This window comes from Sinocyclocheilus anshuiensis, unplaced genomic scaffold (assembly GCF_001515605.1).
Source record: "Sinocyclocheilus anshuiensis isolate Anshui unplaced genomic scaffold, SAMN03320099.WGS_v1.1 scaffold579, whole genome shotgun sequence".
Lineage (NCBI taxonomy): Eukaryota > Metazoa > Chordata > Actinopteri > Cypriniformes > Cyprinidae > Sinocyclocheilus > Sinocyclocheilus anshuiensis.
In genome coordinates, this window is record NW_015551075.1 from 317,799 (window position 1) to 331,576 (window position 13,778).

The following is a 13,778-nucleotide window of genomic DNA, read 5'->3' on the forward strand; positions in this document are numbered from 1 at the left end:
AAATATCGGGTAGGTATAGTGTACATAAATTATTTTGTCCATAAGTGTACATAAGTATTTGGGGTCACACATTAAAAACATGGTTGAAATTTGCACATAACAGGAGGGTTAAAAAACGTGTTCTCTTTTATGTAACTGTGTTGTGTACGATGTATTGACGCTGTAGCGCATTTCTCCTCCCGTCCGCCTGGTGGCGCTGTAGTTTTCTCGCAAACGTGGCGTTTGTTTCGAGAAGAACAAAACAGACGTTTCCGTTCGGCGGCAGCGCGTGTGCGAATGTTAGACGTTTGTAATAAAGTTTTGATCCAACACATTTCTCGTTGATCAGACTCGTTTCTCGCAAGTCGTTCCTCTCAGCGGCTGACATGGTGAAGCTGACGGCAGAGCTAATCGAGCAGGCGGCGCAGTACACGAACCCTGTGCGGGACAGAGAGCTGGATCTCCGCGGTGAGTCGAGCAGCAGCATTCATGAGTGAACCACTCATGTATCTGCCTTACTGTAGAAATAACTCCCGCTCGTGTGTTTGTAGGCTATAAGATCCCAGTGCTGGAGAATCTGGGCGCCACACTCGATCAGTTTGATACCGTTGATCTGTCGGATAATGAGATCAGAAAACTGGATGGATTTCCGCTTCTGAAGAGACTCAAAACACTCCTGATGAACAACAACCGGATCTGGTGAGGCAACCAGACAGATATAAACATGCTATGCACTGTTTATCTTCATTATATGCCTTATGAAAGTGTTGTAACATGCTGCTCAGCACTGTTTTACTTGCGAACACACATTAACACAAATTTAAACTTGTTTTGCTTTTGTCGTTCGTGCAGCAGACTTTGCACCTACTACATGACAGAATCTAGCAGATTTAGACAAATGCAGAAATGTTTTTGGGTTTTATTCCAGGGAATCCTTAACAGAATAGTTCATCCAAAAATGGAAATTTGCTGATTTTTTTTTTTTACTCCCCCTTCAGGTAGGGCTGGGCGATATGGCCAACAAATTATCACGGTATTTTTTCTCTCTCACATCAGTCGATATCGATAATTATCGCGATAAAAAAATAATTTCTTTCAAGTTTAAAGGGTTAGTTAACCCCAAAATGAAAATTCTGTCATTAATTACTCACCCTCATGTCGTTCCAAACCCGTAAGACCTTCGTTCATCTTAAAAGGATCCCTGGGTATTAAGACTTGTATGGCTTAATATAACGTAAATGATGTCTCTTCCTGAAATATGTAGTAGAAGACCCATTAAAGATGTATGTTATTTTAAAAATCACATCGTTTTATACATATTTTGGACTATGGGGGGCGCCATTATTCTGATGACGTAAAATGGTTGCACTCGGTGAGCTACTGCCGCTACCTGTTGCTAATTTTACCACAACCCAACTCGGAATAGACACTTTCAGATTATCTAAATCTCAATTTAAAAACAAATTGACCCTTATGACTGGTTTTGTGGTCCAGGGTCACGGTGAAAGTGACCGAAACCATGCATTAAGGTGGTGACACAGCTTACCCGCAATTCTCTGCTAACTTTTAATTCACTAATTACACTACTTTTATGAAGGCATTTTCTCTGTGCATGCAGGTATCTATCAATATAAAACGTTTCCTACTGCCACTGATTTGAAGAGGTATGACCAATGGAGCAGTAATTACAATCCCCTTTCCTCCTGTTAAGTCCTGATGTATCAAATACTGTTTCCGTGTCCAAGCCTCCACTCCGCTTCAGTTGAGAATACTATCAGAATACCATCATAAACAGCTGTTTATGAGCACTATTCATGTCTAGCACACTTCAAAGCTAAGCTTTTAAAAGCTCACAGTGTACACTACAGTATGTGGGCACACACAGTGTCCAAGATAATAATGTTTTAAGTTTTAGAAAAGATGAATCAGTCTGGCCAACTGAACTTTTGGTATGGAGATAAAGGCTAGGATCATGGTTTTTAGGCAGTACTTACAGCACAGCGTGACTTTGTTGTTTGCTTTTGGGATCTAAAGGAGCATTTGGACCCAGAGACGCGTGACGTAAGACTTAACCAGATTGCTATCATCTGTACATGTTTACTCACATCACGCCCATAACCACCATTTCCCCAGCTACACACACACACACGCACACACACACAGATTTGTTTGACAATATTAGTGACAACATTTCATACACACACTCACAGGCTGGCAGTTGGTTAGTCGACCCTCAGATATTCAATTTGTTGTATATGTCAAACCCTCAATCCAAATGGTCTATATATTTTGACATAAATGTATCACCATAATGACAACTAAGTGCGTCATTGGAATGCCCAGTGTTATTATATGTAATTATTAACACGGAGAAAGCGCTTGCATGAATGTAATCTGCGTAATCAGTGTTGTTAGCGTTCGGAGGAGAAAGCGCTCGCATGAACGTAATCTGCGTAATCAGCGTTGTTTACGTTTGGAGGAAAGGGAAATCTGCGCTGAGAAACTCCTCTAGCGGCCGCACGTCATGATTAGCGTCGGCATGTTTACAGGATGATATAACGTTTCTCGGCCGTTTGTAAGCTCTTTCAGTAGCTGTGGTCTACTAAAAGACTCAAAGGCATCAGGACTAAAGTGGAGTGAAAAAAGAAGCGGGTCTTTAGGAAGTTTTATTCGTCCACAGGCATCTTCCCATTCTTTTCTCCTCTTCTTGTGAAGTCTTGCATTGCTTCTCTTGTTGCCCTTCGACTGAAAATTACAACCAAAAGTCACACAATGTGATATCGTATCAGTATTTTATTTTCTGAGTTGTGTATTCTGAGTTGTGTTGCGGTAAAAAGCCAAAGACTATAGAAATAAGCGCCAGTAGCTCACCGAGTGCAACCATTTGACGTCATCGACGCAGAATGTACTGTGCACATAAAATAATGGCGCCCCCCATAGTCCAAAAACCATGTCGGTTTTTTTAAATAACATACATCTTTCATGGGGTTTCTACTATATATTTAAATAAGAGACATCATTTACGTTATATTAAGCTATACATGTCTTAATACCCGGGGATCCCTTTAAGAACACGAATTAAGATATTTTTGATGAAATGTGAGAGCTCTCAGACCCTGCGTAGACAGCAACGCAGCTGAAATGTTCCCAAGTCCAGAAACGTAGTAAGGACATCGATAAAACAGTCCATGTGACATCAGTGGCTCAACTTCAGTTTTGCGAAACTACCAGAATACTTTTTGAGCACAAAGAAAACAAAAATAACAATTTATTTAACAATTCTTCTCCCCCGAGTTACATCTTCTGCCATTTTGGAGAGTACCCAAGAGCGTAATCGATGTAATCAGCGTTGTTTACGTTTGGAGGAGAAAACGCGCGCATGAACGTAATCTGCGTAATCAGCGTTGTTAGCGTTCGGAGGAGAAAGCGCTCGCATGAACGTAATCTGCGTAATCAGCGTTGTTAGCGTTCGGAGGAGAAAGCGCTCGCATGAACGTAATCTGCGTAATCAGCGTTGTTAGCGTTCGGAGGAGAAAGCGCTCGCATGAACGTAATCTGCGTAATCAGCGTTGTTAGCGTTCGGAGGAGAAAGCGCTCGCATGAACGTAATCTGCGTAATCAGCGTTGTTAGCGTTCGGAGGAGAAAGCGCTCGCATGAACGTAATCTGCGTAATCAGCGTTGTTAGCGTTCGGAGGAGAAAGCGCTCGCATGAACGTAATCTGCGTAATCAGCGTTGTTAGCGTTCGGAGGAGAAAGCGCTCGCATGAACGTAATCTGCGTAATCAGCGTTGTTTACATTCGAAGGAGAAAGCGCTCGCATGAACGTAATCTGCATAATCAGCGTTGTTAGCGTTCGGAGGAGAAAGCGTGCGCATGAACGTAATCTGCGTAATCAGCGTTGTTAGCGTTCGGAGGAGAAAGCGTACGCATGAACGTAATCTGCGTAATCAGCGTTGTTAGCGTTCGGAGGAGAAAGCGCTCGCATGAACGTAATCTGCGTAATCAGCGTTGTTTACGTTCGGAGGAGAAAGCGCTTGCATGAATGTAATCTGCGTAATCAGCGTTGTTTAGGCTTAGGGGAAAGCATGCGTATGCATTGTGATACTCTCTAAAAAAAATGTTTTTATGCATTTATGAAAAACAGTAGTCTAAATACATTTATAAATGCATAAACGCTTAATCACAAAAAAATACTGTAATTATATTCAATTACTCCTTCAATATATTTAATACATGTCTACATTAATAATATAATAAAATTTGACACGACTACACACATTGTTTACGTTTGGAGGAGAAAGCGCTCGCATTAACATAATCTGTGTAATCAGCGTTGTTAGCGTTCGGAGGAGAAAGAGCGCGCATGAACGTAATCTGCGTAATCAGCGTTGTTAGCGTTCGGAGGAGAAAGCGCTCGCATGAACGTAATCTGCGTAATCAGCGTTGTTAGCGTTCGGAGGAGAAAGCGTGCATGAATGTAATCTGCGTAATCAGCGTTGTTAGCGTTCGGCGGAGAAAGCGCTCGCATGAACGTAATCTGCGTAATCAGCGTTTACGTTCGGAGGAGAAAGCGCTCGCATGAACGTAATCTGCGTAATCAGCGTTGTTTACGTTCGGAGGAGAAAGCGTGCGCATGAACGTAATCTGCATAATCAGCGTTGTTTACGTTTGGAGGAGAAAGCGCTCGCATGAACGTAATCTGCGTAATCAGCGTTGTTTACGTTCGGAGGAGAAAGCGCTTGCATGAATGTAATCTGCGTAATCAGCGTTGTTTAGGCTTAGGGGAAAGCATGCGTATGCATTGTGATACTCTCTAAAAAAAATGTTTTTATGCATTTATGAAAAACAGTAGTCTAAATACATTTATAAATGCATAAACGCTATAGGTTAATCACAAAAAAATAAATACTGTAATTATATTCAATTACTCATCCTTCAATACATTTAATACATGTCTACATTAATAATATAATAAAATTTGACACGAATACACAAATTTCTGACACAATACCATGGTGCAGTTAGTGCTACAGTAAATCCATGGTAAATGATGGCGATTTGCATTTAAAAAGTCTTCTGACTGTATCGTTGCGCACAGTGTTTCTGCTGTTTATCAGCGCTGTTTCATCTGGCTGTAAACAGTTATTTGTGTTCCTCGCTGAATTCAAGCGCTTCACACTGGCTCTCTCAGCACTGTTCAGTGTCGCGTGAGCGAGACTCATCAGCGAGTGAACGCATCTGCTCTAGTGAAGCTAGAAAAGCTCAGAGTGGCGCGCTTCAAATGACTAGCGCTCTTTCGTTCCGCCTTTGCCGTTTAAACATTATATCGAACATTTATCAAACTCTTGTTATCGTTTATCGAGGAAATTTATATCGCGCGATAATTATCGTTATCGTTTTATCGCCCAGCCCTACCCTCAGGCCATCCCAGATGTAAATGAGTTTGTTTTCTTCATCAGAACAGATTTGGAGAAATGTAGCTTTGCATCACTTGCTCACCAATGGATGCTCTGCAGTGAATGGGTGCCGTCACAATGAGAGTCCAAACAGCTGATAAAAAAATCACAATAATCCACAAGAAATCCACACCACTCCAGTCAACGTAATCTGCGTAATCAGTGTTGTTTACGTTCGGAGGAGAAAGCATGCGCATGAACGTAATCTGCATAATCAGCGTTGTTTACGTTCGGAGGAGAAAGCGCGCGCATAAACGTAATCGACGTAATCAGTGTTGTTTACGTTCGGAGGAGAAAGCACGCGCATGAACGTAATCGACGTAATCAGTGTTGTTTACATTCGGAGGAGAAAGCGCGCGCATGAACGTAATCTGCGTAATCAGCGTTGTTAGCGTTCGGAGGAGAAAGCACTCGCATGAACGTAATCTGCGTAATCAGCGTTGTTTACGTTTGGAGGAGAAAGTGCGCATGAACGTAATCTGCGTAATCAGCGTTGTTTACGTTCGGTGCCGTCAGAATGAGAGTCCAAACAGCTGATAAAAACATCACAGTCCACACCACTCCAGTCCATCAATTGTCTTGTGAAGTGAAAAACTACATGTTTGTGAGAAACAAATCCATCGTTAAGATGTTTTAACTTTAAACCATCGTTTCTGACCAAAATATGAGTCCATAATAATGCTTCTCCAGTGAAAAGGTCCATCTCCTGTTGTCGTTGCAGATCAAAATATTTGTTTAGAGCTATTTTAGCTTGTAAACGGTGCTTGGTCTGTGCATATTTCTCTCCTGATTAAGGTTGCAAAAAGGTGGAACATTTTCATTAAATTTTGGAAACATTCCAGAAATTTTGGAAACTTTCCAGGGATTTTTGGAAAGTTTCCGGAAATTTTCCACCCCTTTGCAACCTTACTCCTGATTCAGACGAGGTATCTTTTCACTGCATGAAGTGTTATGGATATACTCGTATTTTACTCGTATTTTAGCCAGAAGCAATGGTTTGAATTTAAAAGCAACTTTGAGTTGTGTGGATTATTGTGATGTTTTTATCAGCTGTTTGAACTCCCATTCTTTTTGTCATTCTCGTTTGCAAAGTGGAGATTCTGGAGAAGATTTGAGTTTGTTACCCTACAGCAATATGGAGTAGAGGGTTATGGTTTGACTGTTTTTGTCTTGCTTATTGCAGCCGAATTGGAGAGAACCTGGAGCAGTCTTTACCAGACCTGAAAGAGCTCATTCTCACAAGCAACAACATTCAAGAACTGTTTACGTTCGGAGGAGAAAGCGCTTGCATGAATGTAATCTGCGTAATCAGCGTTGTTTAGGCTTAGGGGAAAGCATGCGTATGCATTGTGATACTCTCTAAAAAAAATGTTTTTATGCATTTATGAAAAACAGTAGTCTAAATACATTTATAAATGCATAAACGCTTAATCACAAAAAAATACTGTAATTATATTCAATTACTCCTTCAATATATTTAATACATGTCGGATTATTGTGATGTTTTTATCAGCTGTTTGAACTCCCATTCTTTTTGTCATTCTCGTTTGCAAAGTGGAGATTCTGGAGAAGATTTGAGTTTGTTACCCTACAGCAATATGGAGTAGAGGGTTATGGTTTGACTGTTTTTGTCTTGCTTATTGCAGCCGAATTGGAGAGAACCTGGAGCAGTCTTTACCAGACCTGAAAGAGCTCATTCTCACAAGCAACAACATTCAAGAACTGGTGAGTCCAACCATAGATGTGCTGTTATGCACATTAATCAATCAGTCTGTGAGCTTTGAATTTGGTTTCACTGAATTGTTGTCAAATGGTTGTTTCTGGTTTTCAACAGGGTGATTTGGATCCTCTTGCATCAGTGAAATCATTGTCCCTCCTCAGGTACCTGCTGGATAAACTGCTGTTTTACACATTTTATTAAGCTTTAATGTTTTAACTTCAGATAATTTGAGCTGTTTTTCTGTTTTGTAGTCTCCTTAGGAATCCAGTTACTAACAAGAAACATTACAGATTATATGTCATCAATAAAATACCACAGATCCGAGTTCTGGACTTCCAGAAGGTGAAAATGAAGGTATGATTAAACCATAACACGTTTTTTTTTTTTTTTTTTTTTCCTACACTACCATTCAAAATATTTTTAAAAAAATATTCTAAATTTGAATAATATTTCATAATATTACAGTTTTTACTGAATTATTGGTCAAATAAATGCAGCCTTGGTGAGCAGAAGAGACTTTTAAAAATCCTTTGGTCCCCAAAATTTTGAACAGTAGTGTGCATATCACTTTAAAGGGGTCGTGAACTGAGAAATTAAAATTCCCTTGATCTTTTGACAGATAAGAGGTCGTTGTTCTATAGAAACATCCTGTAAGTTTCAGAACTCAAATCTTTCTCGTTAGTCTAAAAACAGCTTATATTGAAGTCAATCTGCCAAAACGACAGCTTGTGGAATGTGCCACTTTATTACGTATTAGTGTGGCTAAACCCCGCCTCCGCAGAAGATCAATGCCTGCTTCAACATCACTGCCTGTTTATTATAATTAAACCGCCCACCGATTCACACACGTAGTGGGTAAATAATGAGAGAGGCAAATGCAGGTCTATGCAGAAATCCAATGATAAAGACGGCTCCAAAGACACCAAGATGCTGTGAAGTGCCAAGTTGTGGAAAAACACAGTCTTTGCATTGCCTTCCTTCTGATCCCAACATTAGTAAAGACATTTATAATGTTACAAAAATGCTGTTCTTTTGAACTGTTTTCAACATTGATGATAAGAAATGTTTCTGGAGCATCAAATCAGCATATCAAAATGATTTCTGAAGGATCATGTGACACTGAAGACTGGAGTAATGATGCTGAAAATTACATCACTGCCTGTTTAGCCCCGCCCACCGATTTTACATCACTGCCTGTTTAGCCCCGCCCACCGATTTTACATCACTGCCTGTTTAGCCCCGCCCACCGATTCTGCATCACTGCCTGTTTAGCCCCGCCCACTGGAGTGTTAGTGAGATGAAGAGAAGAGCAGTATAGGATCACTAGACTAAAAAAACAGTACCTTCCAAAGGATCCTAATCCTAGTAAAGTTATGATTTATTTGCAACTATGTGGATGTCTAAGTAGAGCATTTTTGTTTGTTCAGTACATTTGACTGTGGATTCTTTTGTAAATCAGTCGCAGTTTCGGCGCAGGCTTTGCAAGCAGACTTTTACGCTAAGATATGAACCCGACAGTAATACCACAACATGTAAGTAACCGTTTTCATACTATTGCCTAATCGTAAATTATATACATAAAGCGATCAAAGAACGCTTCCTTCATAATCGCTGAAGCTGTCAATCACACAGTGAAAGTACACTGCTCAAAGAATCTGTTATTTACATCGCTTTTGTGCTGTTAGTTTTGATAAAAGCATTTGTGAAAGTGCAAAACTCGAGTTGCAATGACGAGAACACTGCATTCAAGCGCTCAACAGTCTGTCATCACAGAGCTCATCGCTGCAACCTTTCGTGCAATGTGAGTAGATCTAAATATAATGCTATAATCAACACTTTTCACGATTAGTTAATCTCAACAGCTGTAACAGTAAAAGCGCTGCAAGTTTTCAAGAGCTCCACGTTTAATACTTTTTTTTTTTTTGTATGTCAGCCAATCATTTTACTGAAGTCTGACAGCAGACACGCCCCTTCCAGCAGAGCAGAGCGGCTAAAATCAGGGTAGAAAAAATTTCCTTTTATTTCTAAATTATGGCCATTTTTTATGTGAAAATCATACTAGCATTATAAGTGCACCTCAGGAAACATTATCAAATAATTGAAAAATGCAGTTCATGACCCCTTTAAATAAATATGTCAGTGGACAAAAATATTTTGTATACATTTTTTTTTGTGCAGTTCATGTTTGTTTTGTTCAAATTTAGGACAGATTATTTCTACTCCGATTTCTAGGTCTTGTCTATTTTGAAGAATAACTTGAGGGAGACTTTAATCTCGTTAAATATTATCAGTGATGCAAATATATCTTAAGTTTTACTTCTGAAATGTGATTGTTTTAAATATTGGTGTGGTTATTTACTAATAATTTTGTACGGAATTTATTCTTTTTTTTATTCTTTTGAGATATTTAACAATTTACAAAACAGACTATTTGATAATGCATACTACTTCCTTCGGACAGATTATTTCTTATTTTCTGTTTGTTTATGACTGTAGTCTCACCCTGAGCCCTGTTCTTCATGCTTTGCATAGTTCATCTGGCATTATAGAGATAATTCCCCTTTGGATAATTAGTTTTTTTAAGTGCACATCCGGACTGAATTTGTTTGGTTAAGATCGATTGAGTTAATTCAGTAATGCATGCATGAAGAACAGGGTCGTGGTCTGTTGTGAACGTCTGCTTTAACTCTCTGATGTATCACTGTAGGAACGGCAGGAGGCTGAAAAAATGTTCAGAGGCAAACGAGGTGCTCAGCTTGCAAAGGATATTGCCAAGCAAACCAAAACGTAAGATGAAACTCCTTGATCAAGCACAGCTCCCCCGAATTAATGGACTGTGGAAGTTATGAACTCGACATCTCGGAGAATGAAAGCTCACTCTGAATTGGCTGTTAAAACCTAAATGTCCATGTCAGACTTCGGCAGTGTTTCTCAGGGGAGCTGGCTCAAGGCTTTTCTGTCTCGTATCAGTTTATTCATATTGATAAGATACTCCAGATACTACACTCTGGTTGTTGGAACAGTGGTTGAAAGGCTGCAGAGGCACATAAACACGGTTACGTTGTCTGAACACCAAATGTCCTCTGTTGCTCTCAGGTTTACTCCAGGAGCAGCACTTCAGATTGAGAAAACAGGGCCGTCGGCTGCAGATGTTGAAGCCATCAAGGTACGGAAGAACTGAACACTCAAGAGGTTGCATTTTAAATACATTTATATGGATATATTTGGAATTTAACTATATTATATTCTATAATATAAAAAGCCTTGTATATATATATATATATATAATACACATAAATTAGGAATTTTATATTACAGTATATAATATATATTCTAAAATATATTCGATAATGTTAAAGGGGTCATATGATGCGATTTCCTGTTTTCCTTTCTCTTTGGAGTGTTACAAGCTCTTGGTGCATAAAGAAGATCTGTAAAGTTGCAAAGACTAAAGTCTCAAACCCAAAGAGATATTCTTTATAAAAGTTAAGAGTCAGCCACGCCTACCTAAAACGGCTCGTTCTAACACGCCCCCACATGTCTACGTCACGATGTGGGAATATTTGCATAACGCCGCCCAAATGTTCACGCAAAGAAAGAAGGCGTAACTTTTATTCTCGCTGTAGTATTGTTGCTGCCGCCACCATGTCGTGAAGACGCTGTATGCTTCGTTGTGAAAAACAAACTACTTTGTCTGGCCTTCCAAAAGAGGAAACAATTAGAAATCAGTGGGTACATTTTATTTACAACACTGTTCCAGAACACTTCAACCCAAATATTTGAGTGCATGCAGTGCATTTTACGGAGGAAAGCTTCCTGAACCTGGTAAGGGGCGTAACATTTCCATCACACGCTTGAGGTATTCGGCCAATCACAACGCACTGGATAGCTGGCCAATCAGAAGTCTCTTCTGCTCATCAAGGCTGCTATTTCTATAAAAAAAACAGTAAAAACAAATATTGTGAAATACTATTTCTATTTAAAATATCTGTTTTCTATGTTAATATATTTTGAAATGTAATTTATTCCTGTGATCAAAGCTGAATTGTCAGCATCATTCCTCCAGTCTTCAGCGTCACATGATCCTTCAGAAATCAGTCTAATATGCTGATTTGATGCTCCAGAAACATTGATTATTATCAATGTTAAAAACAGTTGTGCTGCTTCATGTTTTTGTGGAAACTCTGATGCATTTTTATTTAGAATGTTTTGATGAATAGAGAGTTCGAAAGAACAGCATTTATTTGAAAAAGAAATCGTTGGTAACATTATAAATGTCTTTACTGTCACTCCTGATCTATTTAATGCATCCTTGCTGAATAACAGTATTGATTTCTTGTACTCCTCAAATGTCAGTTTAATGTATTCATATAGCTTGTTCATATATGAATACATATAGGTTGATGTCCTGGTATAATGTGTCTCACCTGTGTTGTTTATGTGAAGAATGCTATTGCTAATGCCACGTCCCTGGCTGAAGTTGAGCGGCTGAAGGGACTCCTGCAGGCCGGACAGATCCCAGGACGAGAGCTGAGATCAGGTATTATATTTCAGTTGCACTTATACATAAACACATTAACCACAAATGATGGGAAAAGTCATGAATTCATTGGTGAAAGAGTGGGAACTCTGTGTGTAACATTGATGCGGTTGATGATTGCTGCTCTTAGTATGAATAGCTGACGTGAGTCTCAGACTGAGGCTTTTCTGAAAAGCCAATTTGTTTGGTGTGCAATCAAACAACATTTTAATAAGTCATGGGACATACCTGGTTTCCTTTAAAGCACTTAAAATGATCGAGCTTCTCACAAGTCTTTTGTTTGCCTTTTTCAGGAGCATCTAACATGGTAGAGGAAGAGGAGGAGATGCAGGAGTCGGAGCCCATGTGTGAGGAGACGCAGGGAGCAGAGGGAGAAAACGGAGACACTGATGACGTGCAGGAAGACGTGCATATGAATGGATCATAGATGTGTTCGTTTGTTGATGTTTCAGAATCGTTAATGCTTTTTGATGCTGTTTGACAGCACTGGTTTCAATAAGTCTTGTTTTTTGTAAAATACATTAAACATTTTTTTTTATTAACTTTGATGTGAATGTTTTTGTTCTTTATGTATATACGTAGTCAAGAATTTCTTCTGTTTTCTAATATTCTGTGAACTGAAACGTATGACCACCGCCAAAGATTAGAAATTCAAATATATTAATGCTGATTATTTACAGTTTGTTCATTATTTTAAGAACTCGTTTCACTCAAACTATAAATGCATGGCACGTTTCTTGCCCAGTTATTTTGTAAACGCTTAGTAAATCTGCAGTTTTTTTAGATGCCACAAAGCCCTAAATGTGACCATCCTCGTGAGGAACCCAATTCTAAAATTCAAAAAGCATCTATATATTTTCTTGTATAAATACCTAATTTAAAATGTTAAATTAAAAATCAAACAATTATAAATTGTACTTAAAAAATATTTTAAATGTCTAAAAATATTTAGTTCCAATTAAGATGCATTGTTCTTTCCTACTCGTACTGTTACCTTTGTTATTTACGTTTTACAATCTGTATTTGAATTATTTTGTTTTTGTTTTAAACACATGTATTTTTTTTTTATCTACTCATTTACTAATTCTCCTTTTAAGTTGCTTATTTCACCTTTTTTAGTTTTACATATACATGTGTATATATACATACGTGCAGTGTTGGGGGTAATATATTACAAGTAACGCAAGTTACGTAATCAGATTACTTTTTTCAAGTAACTAGTAAAGTAACGCATTACTTTTTAATTTACAAGAGAATATCTGAGTTACTTTTTCAAATAAGTAACGCAAGTTACTTTTTTTTTTCAATTTATTGATTGACAGCTCTCCTGCCCCCATGTTGAGAGAAATCAGATGTTACTGTAGTTCTAAAATAAATATGAATATGCATTAATTCATCTCACTCAAAAAAAAAACAGATTCAGTATTCCTCAAAATGAATAAAAATAATGCAACTCAGAATATGACGCAAACCTGCAATAATTAAATGTTAAGCAACACAAATATCCTTTATGTATTTATTCCCATTCTATTAACCAATGTCTTTGCTTCTGACCTTCGATGATCCAGTTCAGCCATACTAATAAGCAAAAATTACTCTAGACGAACATTTGTGTGTCTTTTTTTATTACTTTTTTATGGAGTAACGCAATATTGTAATGCATTACTTTTAAAAGTAACTTTCCCCAACACTGCATACGTGTGTGTGTGTGTGTTTGTGTGTTTTCCCTTGTGCTCTCTGGAGTTTTTAGAAAGCTTTGAGTACTTCTAAAACTTTTAAATCTACATATAAATACTTGGGCTAATCATTCAGCGCTCTTAGGCTGATGATACACGGGGGCAAGTTGTGGTCTTTATTGCAATATATTTAGACTTTTAAGTCAAATAAGCAGTATAGCATAATAGAAAAGAAGACTATTTATATATTTAATATTTTACTGTTTAATATCTACTATATTACTGTATCGCGTACCTTGTCAGTGTCGTGCGCTTTGCTTGGCCATTTGTTGGGATAAACAGGAAAGTGTGTTCAAGCACCAGCAAAACAGTGTAAATAAATAGTCTTTGTGAGAAGCAGTCAATC

General features: G+C 38.4%; 1 protein-coding gene across 3 annotated transcripts; it reads left to right on the forward strand.

Annotated features, from left to right (window-relative positions):
- Positions 1-175: 175 nt before the first annotated feature.
- Positions 176-12,232, forward strand: LOC107662250 (U2 small nuclear ribonucleoprotein A'-like). Of its 3 annotated transcripts, none has more exons than XM_016452197.1 (9): positions 195-447; positions 531-678; positions 7,083-7,161; positions 7,271-7,317; positions 7,408-7,510; positions 9,864-9,943; positions 10,253-10,322; positions 11,603-11,696; positions 11,990-12,232. In XM_016452197.1, the coding sequence occupies exons 1-9, from the start codon at positions 366-368 to the stop codon at positions 12,121-12,123; spliced, it is 837 nt and encodes a 278-aa protein (XP_016307683.1). In that variant the 5' UTR covers positions 195-365; the 3' UTR covers positions 12,124-12,232. The 3 variants fall into 3 exon arrangements, with proteins under 3 accessions (XP_016307682.1, XP_016307683.1, XP_016307681.1); XM_016452195.1 differs by lacking the exon at positions 7,083-7,161 and adding an exon at positions 6,620-6,698 and having other exon boundaries at positions 196-447; XM_016452196.1 differs by lacking the exons at positions 7,083-7,161; positions 9,864-9,943; positions 10,253-10,322; positions 11,603-11,696; positions 11,990-12,232 and adding exons at positions 6,620-6,698; positions 8,616-8,688; positions 8,842-9,166 and having other exon boundaries at positions 176-447.
- Positions 12,233-13,778: the final 1,546 nt, after the last annotated feature.

Coding starts and splice junctions, on each gene's coding strand:
- LOC107662250 (XM_016452197.1), top strand. CDS start 366: ATGGTGAAGCTGACGGCAGAGCTAATCGAGCAGGCGGCGCAGTACACG. Junction 7,318..7,407: donor AAATCATTGTCCCTCCTCAG/GTACCTGCTGGA, acceptor TCTGTTTTGTAG/TCTCCTTAGGAATCCAGTTA. Junction 9,944..10,252: donor ATTGCCAAGCAAACCAAAAC/GTAAGATGAAAC, acceptor TGTTGCTCTCAG/GTTTACTCCAGGAGCAGCAC.